Source organism: Pieris brassicae, chromosome 9 (genome assembly GCF_905147105.1).
Source record: "Pieris brassicae chromosome 9, ilPieBrab1.1, whole genome shotgun sequence".
In the NCBI taxonomy this organism is placed as follows: domain Eukaryota; kingdom Metazoa; phylum Arthropoda; class Insecta; order Lepidoptera; family Pieridae; genus Pieris; species Pieris brassicae.
The window spans coordinates 11441825-11462062 of NC_059673.1; the positions used below are offsets into that span (position 1 = coordinate 11441825).

General features: G+C 31.8%; 1 protein-coding gene across 1 annotated transcript in view; it reads right to left on the reverse strand.

The window, feature by feature from the left end:
* Positions 1-9374, reverse strand: part of LOC123714276 — a 65051-nt gene extending 55677 nt beyond the window's left edge. Inside the window, exon 1 of the mRNA XM_045668484.1 lies at positions 9244-9374. Within this exon, the coding sequence (XP_045524440.1) occupies positions 9244-9292 (49 nt within the window). The 5' untranslated portion in view covers positions 9293-9374. The remainder of the gene's footprint in view (positions 1-9243) is intronic.
* Between the last annotated feature and the right edge of the window lie 10864 nt (positions 9375-20238).

Genomic DNA, 20238 nt, shown 5'->3' on the forward strand with positions numbered 1-20238 from the left:
TATACATTTACTAATCCTTTTCAATTGTCAAAAGATATGCAAGGCTTGGCTGTAAGATTATGGCCCACTTTTTCTGCGATAACAAGGGATGGTAATGATTCAATGCCATAAAGTATAACCGGAAGATTTTATGCAGCACACGATTTTAAGGGATTAGGAAGAAGATTTTAAAAGAGTATTTTAGCTTTAGAAATACAATATACAAAGTGTATACACATAAAATAATTGATACTCATTATCACTTTTATTGAACATTAATAAGTTGGCGCTTGGTTTACAACAGATAACCTTTTGTAAAGCCTGTTGTGAGGCTCTTTTATAAAATGATGAATACTGACAATTATCTGAACTTAATATTAAAATGAAGATATTTTTGAAGGAATAAGGGAAACCTATCAACAAGTGGTTTTGATAAATAAAGTTAAGCTAATGCCGTTGGGCTTATATACAGTGTATCTGTGTCTCTTATGTTAATTAAAAACACACATAATAGATGGAATACATTATCCGGAAAGGCACTTGCGAGATTCCTGGCAGTGTAAGTGTCTATAGGCGACGGTCACTTAACATCAGATCCTTTCCCTTGTAAAAAATAATAATAAATATTTGTTCTTCGGACAAATACAATACAAATTTTGATCAAATCATATTTAGTTTTGAATACACATCGGCCGTTATTAAAATTGGAAATTAAAAATCACATTAGAGTTATTAAGAAAACTGAATTATTATTAATAAAATAATTATATTTAAAAACTGTATACGAGAACTTATTATGAATTCTCCATAGTAACATGCTCAAAACAAAAGAACAACTTTGTTTGTTAAATAAGATTTTACTGATAGGGTAATAGGTTCTATATCCTTGGTTCTAATGCAGTAGGCTATTATGGGATTATAAAGTAACCAAAGACAGTGCCATTGACGCACAAAATATGTGTCATAATAATAACCGTGGATGCGGTATGACATCACATCAGATCTGTGCCTACCAAAACGTTTGTTTTCCTTGACATCGGAAACAGGACACCCAAGACAAAGACTCGTACAATTTTGTTTTTAATTAAATAATATATTTCTTTTTTGTGTGTATATTTTAAAATTAAAAATAAGGATATTTAGTAATATTTATATTTAAATAAAACTATTCCAATACAAAATATACTAAACTTAAATATTAAAATAACCTATCTGGCAGACTTGTTTAAAAAATTATAATAATACTTTTGTAACGTTTAAAGAGATGACTTTTGTTATTTTTTTTCTATATATATCATAATCACGCACTTATATCCTGAATATTTAGTTGTATGTGATCAGTACATAACATCCGCGTTATAGTGTAGCCCATACATACGGATTGGAGTATAATTATATTGTAATAAAATTACAAAGTCGCTTGCAGTAAAAGCCGTTGATTAAATCTAACATTTAATATTTACAGAAAGCTTTAACATTGTAGTTGGTTATTTGGTACACGAGCACGTAGAAAATCATAGCCCAATTTGTTGCTCCACACTCTTAATATATATACTGAACTTGGCCATGGATGGGTCATGCGTTGTAAATGGTTCGTTTAGGTTTTTACTGACATTATCACGTTTATTTGGTTTGGCTCCTATTAGATTTTACCCAGTAGAAGATGGGTTTCGTATAGAACTTATGAAGTCCTCGTACTACGAGTACATATTTATAGTGTTTCTTGGTAAGTACTAAACGGTTTTATAAATATCAATACTGGCGGTACAACCTTGTAGGTTTGATTTCGTTCGTTTTATGATCAATTGTTTTTTCTAATAGGCAAGTAGGATGTTAGCCTCGTCCTTGAAGCCGTCTAATTTTCTCATCATTTTTTTTTAATCTCAACCCTGAGCGTTTAAATTAGGTCTCTGTATTTGTTTTTTTAAATATATGCATTTAAAAATTGCTCGTACGAGAAAGCATCGTGATGAAAATGGCATGGCAAAACCCGAAAATCTGCCTGCCTACTGATAGCATCAGCTATCGAGTGATCACCTACTTTTATTATATTTATTTATAATAATTAAGAGATCAGATTAAGAAATCTGACGTTAAAAAATGTGTAAACTGTTTTAACATACGTATAGGCTCATATCTTATTTTATAACTTTTCAGATAGTATACATTTCACATCCCTCTTCTTCTACATAATTTCTTCGGAAATAACGGAGGATATTCATGTTATTTCTTTGGTGTTAAGGATCCTTGATTGGATTGCACAAACGATGTTTTTAAACATTGCTATATTAAGCAGTAAAGGTAGTTTGGGATCATTGATAGATTGTATTCCGGTAATTATTATTTAATAAAATAACATCCTTATCGTGCCACAGATTTATTATTTTATATATAGTATTAGTAATTGTATTAAACCGAGGTTAAGCCTTAATAACAAAATTGCATTAAATAAAATACAAAATTCAAAAATAGTCGCTTGATTGTACCACGTCTCAACGTGATTTGTTCAATTACTATCATACGCACCGTTTTATCTTTTGTTTCACATCGCGAGCGGACGTGCTCGTGAGAGTGAGTCTCACGAGAAAGTCTAAAGAAGTCACCAGCTCTAATGAGAGCGATGAGATGGAGCTGAATATGTATTATAGTCTGAATATACAATATTTGTGTATCTTTTTTCAGATAAATAAAAAAAGTAATCTTGCAAGAGAGCGAAGGCGATGTCTTTTGATCATGTTGTTTTTTTTAATACGACTTGGAAATAGTTTCCTTCCGTATGTATTCTACAAAAAGTTCGAAGGTACTGGTTATTTTATAAAACATTTAAATAAGTTCCTACCTAGAAAGGAAAGTAAACAAAAAAAGATTTTCACAGCTGATGCTTTCTTAAATTAGTTGTTAACTTAGAGCTAGAGGGCTTTTAGTTAGTATTTATGATAAAGTAATATAAATTATTAAATTACATATTATGCAACCCGATTGTAAATGCTTCTTTCTTACGCCAAAAGCAGATAAAATAAAATAAAAAAATCAATGCCGCTACAACCTTTTTAGGTCTGGGCCTCAGATTTCTGTAGATGTTTCATGATCATTTGCTAATTTACTATAAAATTAAGCAAGCAAGTAGCTCAGCCTTCTGATACTGTCGACTTTTTGGGTCTAAGACAAGCCGGTTTCCTTAACCGTTCGAGCGAATGTTAAATGCGTACATAGAAAGAAAGTCCAAAAGCAGATAAAGGAAACAATAGCGTCTTTATATAGCTATCGTGGGATTTAAAACTACAGAACGCAATTCGCGCATTATACATACATATATTATACGTTATATTTATACGTTAACTTTTTTTATATTTCTTTCAGTGGCCGTTTTCGCGCGATATTTTCTAATTATTACAATTCAAGTTGCACAAAATTTGATTGAGCTCAAATCGAGTTTTATAAAATTTGAAATTCACAAGTATATGGAAACCATTAAATTTGAACTCATGGATATTATTGTTGACATTAAATCAGGTATTTACCTAAATATATACATGATAAATTTTTAACACATTATTTCAATATGTCAGTTATATTCAAAAAAAACTTGTTTTGTTTTTGTAAATGTCTAGGAACAATTACGACAGGTGTTATATAGAACACCAGTGTACATTGATCATTGTTAATTTAATTAGCTTATTATATAAGAACTTAGCTTATTATAAAATAACTTAGCTTATTATAAAATAACTTAGCTTATTATAAAATAACTTAGCTTATTATAAAATAACTTAGCTTATTATAAAATAACTTAGCTTATTATAAAATAACTTAGCTTATTATAAAATAACTTAGCTTATTATAAAATAGCTGCGCGCAGGCGGCGACATGGCGAGTAGGAGGTTAGTTAAGGGCCACATAATCTATTAATTAGTAAAAGTGGTCGCATACCCTAAACAAAGCAGGGAATTGCCGCGATGGCAATACCTATAAATGTTAAAATTCTTATGATTACTAAGCGCGGCAAATATCAGCAAATATCTTATGCTGAAGAGTTTAGACCATATTCCTTCCGAAGAATATATATCCGCTATTATTATTCCCTATCCAAGTTGAAATGCTTACAAACAGACGCTCAATCGTTTTATGCTCTTAACGAATTTCTTACATAAAGGGTAAAAGTACAATGAGCTTTGTGGGCTTAAGGCGTTGGACAAAACACAAATGTTTTAAAATATTTTTTTCCACATCTATTGTGTCGATTCCGCACACTCCCTCACTGCATGCCTCTATGCCTCTCCAATACTTACAATTTTGGGAAACAAGGTCAATTGGAGACGTTCCTTTGATAAACTTGCTCCTTTTGTGTAGGTACTAATAATGATATCTCAAATTATGTAGGTAGATAATATCGATATTATTGTACATCAGATTCAAAAGTAATTAGATTCCGGCCTAATTGTGTTTTTTATTGGTGTGAGTACTAATTTTAGCAATATATTTGTTATTGCAGAGTTGCTCATTCATTTATTTTCTTTTATTTAATAGTGTATATTTACAATACATACAAAATCAAAAATCATTTATTCGTATAGGTAACACAATGTACACTTATGAACGTCAAAAAAAATTGATTAAATGCTTCTAATTTTACATTTACTACCAGTTCTCAAATTAAGGGCGTAGAACGGAACGGATACATATTAATATTTTAAGTTAATTGATCATATATGTGCACCCAGGAAATCGAAAATCTCAAATATACCATTACGTTGTAGATTACTAATTTGCACTTATTTAATATTTGAAATCTCGTATCGTGCGGAAACACCCAAACTTCAAGTTTATTGTTTTAGAAAGATGTCAAAGTTTATCACTATTAGGTTCACGTCCTTTTGACTGTGTACTACTTTCACGACGTCCCGTACGCTGGGGGATGACTTAAAATAACTTTAAACTACGTAGTCGGTCCCAAAGTTCTGTCAGAAATGGAAATAATGAAAAAACACAAGTACTGATCAGTTTAACAATAGTACGGTACACAAACCAAAGCGTTATATTCAAATTTTTGAGCGACTTTAAAGTGGTACTCGGGGAGTGCCCACAACGGTGCAACTTAATAATATCTATTCGGTTTTCTTTCAATGTCCACTACATCGTGAAAAATTACGGAAAGTGATCGTTTTTTGATTTAAAACAATAGTGAAACATTTATAATGCAATAATTTTATTAATTAAGTATATAATCATTTCGAAATTTAAAAAACATGTGCCAGTGACAAAACTTTGGAACCAACTACGTATAAATCTCTACGAAACAGATTTTTTTTAATGTTTATATGTCCTAAAAAAGTTAAAAATACCCCTTAGTCGTTCGTCTCGAAATAAATGCACGAACGAAACGTTATAATTCAGCTTAATATAGTATAATATATATGTTTACCATAGATTTTTTTTGCACAGATAAAAAGCCCAAACCCCCGATGTGTGATATTTGTATATCTGTTGGTGCACTCAGCAAGGCGTTCGTGAGCACATGTAACACCTTTTTTAAATACAATACTAAGGATAATGTATTGGCTGTGATTTTATCGTTAATGTTTACGGTAAATTTAGTAGGTACCGTCTACAACTTCGCAGTAACGTTTACATCGGCAGGTATGTTTATTCACACTCACATTATTTAAGCACCATTACTACGCTCAACTTTTTAAAGCTTATTAAATAATCTTATGTTCACGCTAAGAAACAATGTTTCTTCTGTATTGTATAACTTTTAATGTCTCTGAATGTTATTTTTCATTATACATCACGATTCCTCTTTATGTTTGTAATAGTATAAGCATTACAGTGGATGTATGGAACACAACTCATCATTGTGGTTTCATCTACAGTTATGTTTTCAAAATTAAAATGTAATGCATTTACATACTATTTTGAAGTTATACTACTTTTGGCGCGTTAGGCAAAAATGATGAGAGTAAAGTGCGCGTGCACACCGTCACAAAAAATTGACACCTGCACACCGTCACAAGAAACCGACACCCTGTAGTTAGTATAGTCAACATTTTTATTACATAATTATGTAGAAATTTTTTTTTTGTTATATTGAAATAAACTTTATTTATCTAGATAATGCATTATAATAAAACTTTCAATGTATTAAATATCTTTTTTCTATTGTTAGTCACGTTTATTCTACAAACGTAGAATAAGGCGAAAGATAAAAAAAATTATCTTGTTACAAAAAAGAAGTATAACTTCTACATAATTAGACACATGTTTTTTTTAGACTATGAATATGAAATAATGCAGTCTTGTTTGGAATTCACTTGGATGATATTTCATATATTTAGAGCTATATTGTATGTGGAAGCATCGTATCAAATGCGCAAAGAGGTAAGTGTTAAGAATAATGTTTAGATTATCATCTAGTGTGAACTTTAAGAGTAAGTAATAAGCAAGGATTTGCGAACATGATTATGGTTCCTTTAACCAATAACAATATAAAGTAAGGATTCAGAGTCTTGACTGTCCAAAGTATGACTCTCGTATGCTGTTAAAATCCTTTGAATCTTACATCATATCATTTGCCTTAAAGAAATATGTTTACTTGTGTAAATGTAAATAGTCAAATAGTACATACAATCTGAAATTTGGATTATTTTATATTCTAATATTAAAAGACTTGTACTGATACGTTACAAATTAATTCATGGGTAAAGCCGTCTTCCATTAACATTGATATTTGCAAAATTATACAGGTGGATATTATAAGGCATCAATTAGGACAATTATCTGAACTCGTCACATCGGACGGTAAGGCGACTCCCTCAGAAGTTGATATATTTCAACTGGTCGTGTTAGGCAATTATCCTGAGACGAACCCGATGGGTTTCTTCACAGTGTCTCGAGAATTGCTTATTCCGGTACGTTACAATAGAGTATACTGTATATTTCGATGGTAATTTAGTGTACGAATGTCCACTAGTAAATATGATGAACACTGAATATCGTCATACAAGTAGTACACATGTGCCTTTATAACCCAGGCTGTTTAAAAGTGCACTTTGTTTAGATATTTCTTACTCGGTTTATTTCTATGGGTTAGGGGGCAAATGAACAAGTGGGTCACTTAGAAAGAAGTGCTTACCGCCGTCTTTGAACACTTACAATGCCAAGAAGGTTACGGGTGGGCTAGCTTTAAAGGAAATGGTACGCTCTCTTCTTGAAGCCTTTTATGTAGGTATCGTATTGGTTTTTAAATATTCTACTGGCAGCTGGTTAGTCAGCTTCAGGTATAAGTTAAAACACTAGATTATTCACTGTTAACACTGCTTTGTGTTAAACATAATTTTATTATAAATAATATTATTTTTTTACAGATCCTTTCAACTTTTTTCACCTATGGCATTTTTATGATTCAGATAAGTTCAATTTTAACTAAGAGCAATGATATAAAACATTAATTTGTGAGTATGAGAATGTGTTTATATTAGTATTAGCGCTTTCTAAAACAGCTATTATAAGGGATTTCATATACGACGTTTTTATGAAGTTTTGCATTGGGAAAGTTGGGGAAGTTTTGCATAGGAACAAAAAGTGGATTTTTTTAAATAGAATATATTTTATGTATCAAAGTATGTACCTTTGCCATTTATGCACTTTTGTCATCTTATAGGTAGTTCATTGATCCCTTTACTAGAACAAGATTAGAATGGGAATGAATAAAATCTTTGAAGGCAGTTTCGACTGCCCCATCAGAGTTGAATTTTTTACCATTCAAGAAGTTATCCAAATTTCGAAAGAAATCTTTATCTGTTGGATCAATTTGCTTCAAGTGGATAAATACAGTTCTATCACTAACACCGCAGCATGCACCTAAATCAGACGTAGTTTGTGATGGGTCCACTTACAAAATAGCCTCGTGCAATTCTTAGTTATCAACTTTGGTCTCCGACCGTCAACAGGGCCTGTTCTACAGAGCAAAATATCCAGAAACCAAAAACGCACTGTGTTTTCTTTTGCGACCGCCACCATACACATCATTAATCATTCGACCGTTGCCAGTGCCAAATTTTAAACGGGAAAATTAAGTTAATCATGGTTATTGAAAAACAAATGCCTCGTGCATTGCTGCTGAAACAGCTGTAAAAAATTGAATATGGAATTCATTACCAAAGAGGAGATATTTGAGGTCAAAGTGGCCAGTACGACAAAAAGTCAATTTCATAATGTAAGGACCAATATAAACAGAAACGTATGCTGAACTACGGCTAGCTTCGTAATTAAACATACCCAAACCTATCACGGGGCTATTTCTGGAGTAGTTGTCGCCCAGTCCGGTGGGAGATACCAAAAAAAAAGAAAAAGGAAAGAAAAGAAAAATGCGTTTATTCCATATAATATATGACTGGAAGTCGTTAGATCTTACGTGAATCATATCTGTGTCGGGGTTCCCAAAACAAACTTAACACTATAAATTGTAACTAGAAAATTGAGATGACCAACGAAGAATATAAGGATAGAACGATAACGAGGCATATATTCATATTAATATATTATAAATCACAGACATTTTACCGAAATAATACTTAACATTTTAAAAACTACAAATGTAGTTTCATTGTGGCTTTAGCCTTGGACACCATGGTCTCCATTGCCGAAAGAGTGCGGGTCTTTTTTCCTTGCCACAGCGAGCTCAACGACATCATACACCGTTCTGTTGCCTCCGTCACTATTCCAGCCATTTTGGAGCCAACAGGCATCGCTAAAGACGATAAGCAAAATAGGTTGGGTGGCCGTAGAGCAGGCGAAAAATAATAAACTCTATATAACAGAGTTTCCTCCAATTTCGATTTTGTTCCCTTTGGAGTAGACACTCTTGAGGTTCAAATGCACAGGCGCTAATTAAAGATTTAAGTGGCGCCTGGTAGATAGTACCAGTGACCCCAGAACTGATGCTTTCCTCGCTCAACGAATAAGTATCGTAATACAGCAAGGAAATGCTGCCTCAGGGACCAAACTTTTTAAATTTGTTTTAATTTTTTTTTATTGATTTTTTATGATTTTTATAAAGGTTAAGGAAATTATGTTGTAAATACTGAATATTTGATTGTTATGTTTAGTTTTTTTTAAATAAATTTTCTTTTTACAAGTTACATTTTAGTAAAATTAAATATCTCTTGTATGTACCAATCCGTATTAGAAACCAATTTTTTTATTGACCAAGAGATTGATTAAGTAAATTTAAAATTAAAATAAAATCTTAACACCTAAACTCACCAATATGAAATATCAGTATAACTTCTTTCGCACCCATTTTTGTAGTCATATTAAATAGTTCAGATAATGTCACAATACACGCACTATACGTCCATCGCACAATAAAGTTTTAACAATACTGGAAGTTGTATTCATTTATGAGTGCGCGCGCGCCGACAATGACACTTAATGAATACTCATGCGACTAAAGTATGCGATAACTTTAAAAATTATTCAAACTAGTTAGTCCAAATTCGAATTTTTTGAGCGTGCCATTTACGCCACGAGAGTATCCATGGGTGGCGGAATCACTTAACATCAGATTAGCCCCGTTCTATAAAAAATACGCCTTATTATCTATATATTATAATTTTAAGAAATACTTCTCGAAATAATAAACGTTAAGTTATAACAATTTTAATATAATTTAAAAAATCTTTCAAGTGTGTTCCAAGGTATCCATATCCATTCAAAATCCAATTCCAGGTCACTAGAACACTGTTCTGTTTGCTGAAATAAACAAACAAAAATATAATATTATTGTTTTTTAGTGTATTTATATTGCGAAATTAGTTCACTAAGTAAACGTAATTGAAGGTAAATTCAAAGCAATTTCAAAGTATTGTACTTATTTATTACACTCATAATATTAGTTATCAAAGAAATGAGCTTGGGGAAAATGTTATCATATTTTATAACTCTCAGTACGACTATTTCGTGAGTCTTTTAAGCTAATGAGATCAAGTCAGTAAAATATAATTTATCTAAGGAAAATAATTTTGTCATCTATAATATAACGATAAATATTAATGAATATGGGAGTAATAGTTAAAATTCATATTTAATTAACAATTTACTACATTATGAAAAGCCTGCATTTCTTTGATAAGCAAGTACAATATTCGGAAAACGATTAATGAGCATTCCGACCGAAACATGGATTACAAATTCAGCCACACCTCACTACACGATTCATTCCACATCGATAAATACAATGCAGTTCATGATTTTGCATAAATGACCAATCCCAACACAAACGAATGTACTCGGGAATAACGTCCAATTTAAAATGATCTCTTAACCCTTCCTTATGACCCTTAATACTCACTAGTAAGGGGAGTGAAACGGTTTGGGTAGATCAATTTATATTGGTCCTGGTGCTTAAAAAATAATAGGCATAATGATCAGACGGTGCACACTAATTGATTGAACGGGGCGTAATTAAAACGAATCCTTAAAATCGTTTTAGTTTTAATAGACAATATTCATGCAATAAACAAAGCGTTTTGTTGAATTCATTGTATTGTATCTTTTATAACGTTGAAACAAAATGAAAAGCGCCTATTGTTTTGGATAGCGGAGGCCTTTTGGGACACAACATTTTACAGATTCATATCACCTTTATAATATGAATCTAATTTTTTTTTAATATTTTAATTTTGACCTTCAAAAGTGCCTTTTTAATAGACCTAATTAAAATAAATGATTTGACTTTTGACAGGAAGAATAAAATATTTGACACTACTTAAAACCCCAAAGGTACCGATTTAGGTAATTAATGTATACTTATTTATGTTAAAATAAAGTAATTGTGGTTAGCATTGCAGCGTTGGTACTCTATAAATTGTGGATTGAAATTTCAATCTCGACTTAAATGTGAGTTTTATAGCGCATGATACCATAGTTACGATATCAGAGCTATTGATATTGAAATAACTAAATCCATACATGTCGCGATTGGTATTGTTGTCGCTATTGGAAGTCACAAAGTACTGGTGTACACCCCGTTTCTCCTAGAATAGTTAAATTTAGTTAATTGTTCCTTTAATACCTAATTGTAAGAGTTAAATAAAATATTTAAGGCAAAACTGTTTCTGGTTTCTTTTATGTATCTAGAACTCTTTGTCAACAATTATTACCCTTTAAGATAATATCGCACCAATTTTTACAAGTTCTGTTGTAAAAGAGTTGTGACGCAATAATAATGATTTTGACCAAAAATCTGAAGCCCAATAGATTAGAGCCCATAAATTAAAGAACATTTTTAAATTCAGAAGATTATTCGAGTGAAAAATTACACGAATACACAGTATTAGGTGGACCGTAATTCCATATGGAGTTTTTAAAATAAGAACGGAATTAAATGTAAATATACTTGTGGTGAATAAGTACTCTGTCGTTTCTACCTCCTTTAGAATGGTTTTGTTAGATAAATAATTCAGCTGGATCACACAACTTTTGCAAAAGATAGTATGAAGAGGATTACAATGTGATTAATATATATATTGTTTCGTCGCTGACATTTTCCCGCGTTAACGACATTAAACAGACATCAACTTTAAGTACTCATAATTTAAGATATACAACACAATTAATTTATTTATTTAATTACCAGACTGGTGGTGATTTTTACAATAAACTTGTATTTATTGTAACAATCACCGGATATTGTTGTATTAAGTATAAAGTATTACAGATCAAGCGGTTCTGTGATTGGCTAGCGTCTTCGTGGGAAATATTGAGATGATCGTGAGTCTTACAATAGAAGTGTCAATTATATTCTAATTATTAAATACAATAAGTATATTAACTATACCGATATAAACTAACCATAAATATAAATATTAATTAGAGTATATATTGTAACGTATTCCTTATACAAATTGAGATACCCTAACAATTATGATCATTTTTCTTTATAGGAAAGGATTAACGATCACACACATTAATGTCAATATAAACGTCAAAAAATATCCAATGATTCCAAATTTCAAAGTACTATAAGAACAATAAACAAATCTGTTTTCTTACGATAATTTTCTTTGAAACACTACAAGTTTGAGCACGTACAAGGAAAAATTGTTGGTTCTCAAGATTTGAATAAAATAAAATAGTAATAAACTAAAGTTGTAATTAATAAAACGTGGCCAAGTAGAATGACATTTAACTGGCAATTTGTAGGGATAAAACGACACTATCTGAACGGTTCGCTGGAAACTAAAAAAGGTGCAGATGACGCGGAAAATTACAGTCCAAAGCAAAGTACACATTCTTTTTAAAGTATTTCAGTATCTATTCTTATATATTAAAATTGACAGCCATGTTGGCTTATTGGCTTCAGCGTGCGACCTTCATCCCTGAGGTTCAATCCCTCGATCGATCTTGGTTGTGTATCAATTGACTTTCTTTTTATGTGGGCAATGAACAATCGCTCGAATGGTGGAGGAAAACATCGTGAGGAAACCAGTTTGAACTCAAAAAAGAGTGACGGTGAGTGAGAACTCGAAATGAACCTACACTTTGAAGATACATTGGTTTTTAAGTTCATATACGCTGATTTTTTTATTAGTAAAAAAGTTAAAGTAAAAAAGTTTCCATTATTTCCTTAGCATTTCTAACTACTCATGAAATTCTGCTGTATGTGTTGAAACAAAACAGCATTACATAAGAGGTCTTGTATATTACTCAATATTAACATAGAGATAGACCCATCATAATTATAGCTCCAATTAGTCTTGCTTAACTCGGCAAAATAAATTTGTTTGTATGAAGTATGACCTACTAATATTTATAGAAACTTATAAATACGTACGCATAAAGATGTTATAGCGGTTTTGGCTTTCGGAAGAGATTTATTTGTATAATTACTTCGTAGTAGTGATTGTCTGTATTCACCTTTACCCTACGCTTGACCCCTTTCACATATCAAGGCATCGGGGAGTACACCGGCACTGAGAACGATAGGAGCATTAAATTAATACAGTTTTGTTACGAATTTAAAATTTGTAGCAAAAAAATTCTATTAAAAACATTTTGTATTTTTAATTCTTAAAAAATATTTGCTTGGAACGTTTCTTTGTTATTCACGAGCTTCTTAAACGGTCCTTAACTGTCAAAATCAATTTAGTGCCTCAATGATCGGATTTCAAATTATACGAAACAGCAATTTTGAAGATTAGGGCGTATAGACACGTGGTTACTGTGTGTTAACAGTAGGGTAAGTAGCAACGCAAATAAAAGGTTACTTTATTAATTTTTAAATAAAGTAACCTTTATAAATTTATTCTTGAAAGTGTTTATTTTAATTATTAATTTATATTACAATTCTACTACAGGTCTCTGCAGATAGGCTATGGAATTCAATTCCCGTCTCTATTCACTTAGCTCCTTCTCTATCTTCCTCTAAATTTCTTCTGGGATACGATGTGGACAGGTAATCTTTGTAACATTAACTGTCCACATAACTTTGTTAACGTTCTAACTATTTTTTATATAATAGGAGGCAAACGGGGTGTTACCCCACCTGATGTTAAGTGAAACCATGGACACTCACATTGGCAGAAGGCTCGCAAGTGCATTGCCGGTCTTTCAAGAATTGGTACGCTCTTTTCTTAAAGAACCCTAAGTCGAATTGGTTCGGCAATACTTCAGTGGGCAGCTGGTACCACATAGTGGTGGTGCGTGGCAAAAACTGCCTCAGAAAACGCTCAGTTGTGGAATGACTAACGTCGAGGTGATACGGATGGTAATAAAGTGGTTCTAACTACTAACTGACGTGAGACTGATCTTAAATTATCGCGATTCATGTGCACTTTTTATTTTTCATGTATGTTTTTTGGTCATTTTTAGTGTTGTCTCAATAACTATATGTAATATGTATTTTTGTACTTCTTGCCTACCTTATGTAATACATTTTTTTTCCTTTCTGTCACAGTAGTTGCCTGGAAGAGATTTCTCGAAAGCGATAAGGCCGTCTGGTGCTCTTCTTTTCATTTAATTATATTCAATTTTTTATTGTAATGCAACGAAATGTTAATAAATAAATAAATACAGACGAAGTAGTTATATCACATACGATGAGAAAATAAAGTTTTGAATGAAAATGTAAGATATTGTAACGAGTTTATGTTCCTGCAGGTGTGTGGATTTTGTAATTTGTTAGTAAATAAATTTAAGAAAAGGCGTCATATTGTTTACAGTGCTAAGAATACCTACCAAAATATTGTTTCACCAAAACACTATGCCAAGAATCTAATGAAGGGAAAAGATAAATACTAAATAGTTTGATTTTAATAGCTTTAGAAAAACAGATCTATGTATACAATGAAGGTCAAGAAAAAATATATAAATATCCAATACATGTAGGCTATAGTAATAATATTAAAATGGTATCTAATTCAAATGAATGGAGTGATTGTCAGGTTTTCCATCCAATAATTTTGTTTCAAATCAAACAGGGTGCAATAGGGCAGGAAACTCATCTCAAGTGATACCGTTAGACACTCGCACTGCCAGAAGGCTCGCCAGTGCGATGCTAATTATTTAAGAATTAATACGATCTATTTTTGTTCAGAAATACTTCAGTAGATGGTTTCACAAAGTATTTCTTTTAACAATTACATTAAACAATTGACATAATTTTATCGTATTCGTGCTAAACTTCTTTCGTCTGACGTTTATATCCAGCCTTATGCATCATTGGATTTATCGCAGAAAAAACTGATTGGCATCCAAAGCTTTTAGGTGCTCAAAAGAATAATTAAGGGAGCTATTAGAAAGATTCTCAAAGATGCAATTTGTCCTCATTAAACGTAATGTCCTGAAGACATTAATCACCCCTTGGTCCATTAGAGCGGGACTAGTGGACGTTTTAATTCCAGACCTAGATTTTCGTAGAGGAGATAATGCGGTTAGATGCGGGATGCTGAAGTTTGGAGCAGTTTTAAGGTAGACTGTTTAATTGGTTGCCGATTAGGATGTTGTGTGACTTCAGCTAAATACAGGTTAATTTGGAAAGTTTTCTCACATTCAATGTTGTATTTTATTCGCTCTGAATGACACAATTATACAATTAAAATTGCACGAAAAAATGTATAAATCCCCTGAATACTTACCTCGTTGTATCTATAATTTAACTCAATTAGATAAAACTAAAGCTAAGCTAAAGGCTGAGGGATAGATCTCGTAGAGATAAGGGATCGTTTAATATAGGAACAACGAGAATTACTGATATATACTCTGCCTATCAGAACAAACACAAAGTTGCACATGCACAAAATACTTATGGAATTGTGTATATGTGAATATGGAAAAAAATTGCAAATATTGATAACTTTACAAGTGCGGATAACCAAGCGAAACAGTTAAAAAAATATGCATTACTCCAGCAAAATTATTTAAAAAGAGAATATTTTACGAACAGTTTTTTATATAAATAATTTAACGGATAAGAACGTAAATTTATTTAGTTATTTAGCACTCGCTGAACACTGTTAGAAGTTTTTAATATTAATGAATTATATATTATATTTTGCTTTGATAATTTGTGATTATTTTTTATGCAATTCAAGTTATAGTTATAGATAAACATATATGTGAATATTATCGTATAGATAATTCAATTATTTATACGAATTACAAAGTATACAGTTTTTTTTTAAATTAACCTACAAAGTAATAATAAAAATGAGAAGAAAAAATTAAAAAGAAAATCAAAACAAATTTAAAAAGTTGGTCCCTGTGGCAGTTTAACGCTGGCAGCATTTCCTCGCTGTATTGCGATACTTATTAGTTTATTTTAGTTATCATACTTTAAAAATTAAAATCAATGTATAGCGGTGTTGACTTTAACCAGTTTATGTTGTAAATTTATCAAATGCTTATCTACAAGTATCTCGTCGTATGCCGCAATGTGAACTGTCAAACTATCTAAAATCTCTCTATCACTATCTAAAATATATCTAAAATATATGATTGTTTCCCTTGTTTAATCACATTAACTCCTAAAATTGATTACAGGAAAATTAGTCCACGATAGGATTATACCTATTTCCGAATCGGAAGGTAATTGGAAATTGGTTGTATCGCTGAATCTGATATCCTTGATAGATTGGCATTAAATTATGGCTTTTAGGTTATGTCAATTTAAACAACTTTTATGCAAAGAAATCTCAATTCTCTGAGGTACCCCAGGTCAGCCACGTCGTCCGAAACTAGAGAACTGTTTATTTTTATGATACATTCTAGTCATGTTTTTGCACTTGATTGGTAGATTTCTAAACTAAGAAAACACTTTTAAACGGATTGAAGCTATGTATTATTATTATAAACTTATAATTATTTACATAATTTTAAATTTTCCGACGTTTCGCGTGCTTTACAGGGTGCGTGGTCACGGTGACTGAAGACAAAATGTGTTGAATGTCAAAAGTATCACAGCTTCAATCCGTTTTAAAAGTGTTTTCTTAATGTGTAAAAGCTATATTAACAGAGGACAATAGTAGATTTCTAAACTGCTAAAAACGCTGTCTATCGAGAAATCAACATCTCGCAATTATAACAAAAATGTTTGCTACAAAAATATGTTAAGATTTTGGTAAATAAAAAGGTTCGCTTCGAAGTGTAAATATCGGTTGATCAATTAAAAAAAAAATCAATGGCGCTACAACATTTTTTAGGTCTGGGCCTCAGATTTCTGTATCTGTTACAAGATCATTTGTATAACGAATACGCAAGTTCTCACGATGTTTTCCTTCACCGTTCGAGCTAATGTTAAATGCGCACATAGAAAGAAAATCCATTGGTGCAAAGCCGGGAATCGAACCTACCACCTCAGATATGAGAGTCGCACGCTGAAGCCACTAGGCCAACAATGCTTTCTGGTTTCTTTTTAATAGACTTTAAAATGAAGTAACGACGGAAGGTTAAATGACTAATTTAAGAATATTTCATTTATCGTAATCGTTAATTGTGTTGAACCCACCCTAACATAACAAAAGTCCATTATATACAGTCTTTATGAATTGAATAGTATTATTTGCATTCAGTAATCCTTCTAAACCTCACATTACTAGTTTCTGTGGTCAGAGGCAGTCTTTGAAGGCATTTAAATTTTTAAGACTACAAAGTTGCTGGCATCGCGAACGAATCCGAAATCTTCTTACTCGTAAGCTGCTTAGAGGTAAGTCTTTGACAATCGAATGCGAGATTGGGGTCTGCGAATTTAAATTTCGAGATCCTTAAAGGCATTTGCGCACTGCGATTACAAAACGAATTTATGATTGAAAGTGAAGACACAAGGTGTAGGTTTTAACATTCCCCTTACATTGTTAGTCGATTGAGATATAGGTATTGTAATGAATAAATAAATTCATAGACTATCTATACTAATATTATAAGAGTAAAGATTCGATTTAAAGAAAACACTTTTTTAACGGATTAAAGCTAGGTATTTTTATTAACTTATAATTTCAATCCGTTACAAAAGTAAAGTAGTTTATGAATTACGCAGGAAAATTAAAAATTATTGGATTTGCGACTAATTGCCATCATATTATAAAATGTGATAAAAGCCAAGAGGCTGATTGCAGATAGACAAACGTTAAAAACAACGTGTAAAAGGTATGTTAATAAAAGACAATACTAATGATTTGATGGTTTGGTATAGGCTCAGAAATGACTGCACGGATTTAAAAAAAAACACAGTTGGCACTATCCCCGGGCGACATTGGCTATATTATATTATGAAAAATTGAGATCCCTACTAAAACTGCAACCTAGGTAAGATGTAAAAAGTGACCTAAAAAATTCTTACATCAGGTGCGCTGCAAAAATTATTAATGAACGATATACACTTTACAAAAATTGTCGCAACAGCATATTTATTTATTCATTTAGGAAACAAAACTGATACATCTCTATACAATAAAAGTAAAATAAAACAAAAATTAACACATTGGATATATCCACATATTCAAAATATTCTGAAATTCTGCTTCTATTTACCACATACAGTAACATAATAATGAAAGATATCACGAATTTAAAATTATAAGTATAAGTATAGTAAGTAAGCCAGTCACTCCTCTCAGCTACCTAGTGATATGTGATTTAGGCGTCATTGTGATACGGATAAAACTACATTGCATGAATCACTGTAAAAAACGACGTAAGAAAATGAAAATCTTTTTTTATTTATGACCAACTGAAGGTCCACAGGCCTATCGCGGGTCGGAGCTCCTGAAAATTTGCTGCCATCAAATAAAAGAGCAGTGTTAGCGTGTGGCTTCAGAGTGCAACTCTTATCCCTGAAATCGTAGGTTCAATTCCCGGCTGCACCATTGAACATTCTTTCTATGTTCGTATTTAGCATTCGCTGGAACGGTGAAGGAAAATATCGTGAGAAAACCGGCTTGGACTCAAAAAGTTGACAGTGTGCGTCAGGCACAGAAGGGTGATCACCTGCTTGCCTATTAGATTAACGAATCATGAAACAGATACAGAAATTCAAGGCCCAAACATAAAAAGGTTGTAGCGCCATTGATTTATTTTTTAAATAAAAGACCATCAAACTTTACTGAGAAGCCCTCTTGTAGACATTACATTGCAAATAATATATTAGATATTATAAAGAATTACAAAAGAAATCATTAGTATAATAATATCCTAAATGTCTTCATCCATCCTTCATCATTTGTTTTTCAAGACGACGAAATATCTTTGTTAAATACCTGTGCGAAGACGAAGCGTCTTTTTTTTATAGAACAGTGGGAAAACAGGCAGGAGGCTCACCTGATGTTAAGTGATACCGCCGCCCATGGGTACTCTCAATGCCAGAGGGCTCGCGAGTGCGTTGCCGGCCTTTTAAAGTCTGGTATGAGAATTAAAATATAGTGTTTATTGTTTGTCAATTTATAATTTGTATACCATCTATAAAAAAACATATCGTGTAAAATAATGCTTTATTATACATTGAAGGATTGGTTTGGTTGATTTACATGATTGTAAAATATAAAGTATATGCTTATTTATAACCAAGAGGCATTTCGATATTTACTCAGACAAAAGAAATAACAGAATATGAATATATTTATTTCTACGAAGAGGTTTCAGTAAGGCTTTACCTTATTACACGATCACGCTGTGGAGTTGACGTTACAGATAAATAAACATAAATATATCGTAAGAATGCGATTGCAGATGCCATAGAGCTGCAAAGCGTCGGCAATGTTTGCAAAAGCCCCTTGTAGGTTGTAGCTCTCAAAGGCAACGAGCGCTCTAAGACCGTATGACCTTTTCTCAAGGCTCTGACTGGTGACTGTAGTCTTAGGTTACAACAATGATTGCGGTTGGCATACATTACTATCAGCAAACATGGCTATTATCTATCTGATATTTCTAATTATTATCATTAAATTAAAATAATGTACCGTTTTATAAACCAAGTATTTAAGATAATTACAACAATATTGTGTTTCATGTCGTAATTACTGAATTTGATTTAAAAGCAAGTTTGGTTAGAAAATATCGAATTTATTTTAAATAGGCGAACGATACCTTTATTGTCATTATAGCAATTTTCAAATTAGCTTAATTCGTCGTTAAATAATAGCATCAATACGATGGCATATCGCTGGCGGATGTACTCTTCTTAAACAATTTGACCTTATAACGCAATGACTAAAAGTGATAAAAACAATAGTATTGAAAGGCCGTGGGTGAGATTTTAAAATCTAGACACAATCTAATTATATTTAATACAATTATATTCAGAAAACATTGTTAGAAATGTTTTCCGGCTAAAAATAATCATGTTTTCTTATTTTACTTCCATACCTTGTAAATTAATATGAAATACAACATATCCAACAGTGCGTTCATAGTAACATTTAGTTAAAGTTCACGTGCCTGGCTGAATTAATTCGGACAAGAATTAATCTGAACACCTAAAGATTCCAAAGATTGTGACGCTCCGAAAGGCGGGCCGCTGAGAATTTCAAACACGTTCCATTTATCAGCAGCTTTTTTATTTAATCAAAAATACGGTGAAAATTAAATTCTGGCTTTATAACGATTGCTTAATGGAAAAAGAATTTGAATTTGGAAAATTTACTTGTTTATAATCCTGATAGGCAAAAAGAATTTAAAATTCAAATTTATTCTTTCAAGAATTCTTTTACACACTTTGCAGTACGTAATCCTCAAAAAGTCTCTAAGTGTGTTCTCTACTTCTTCATT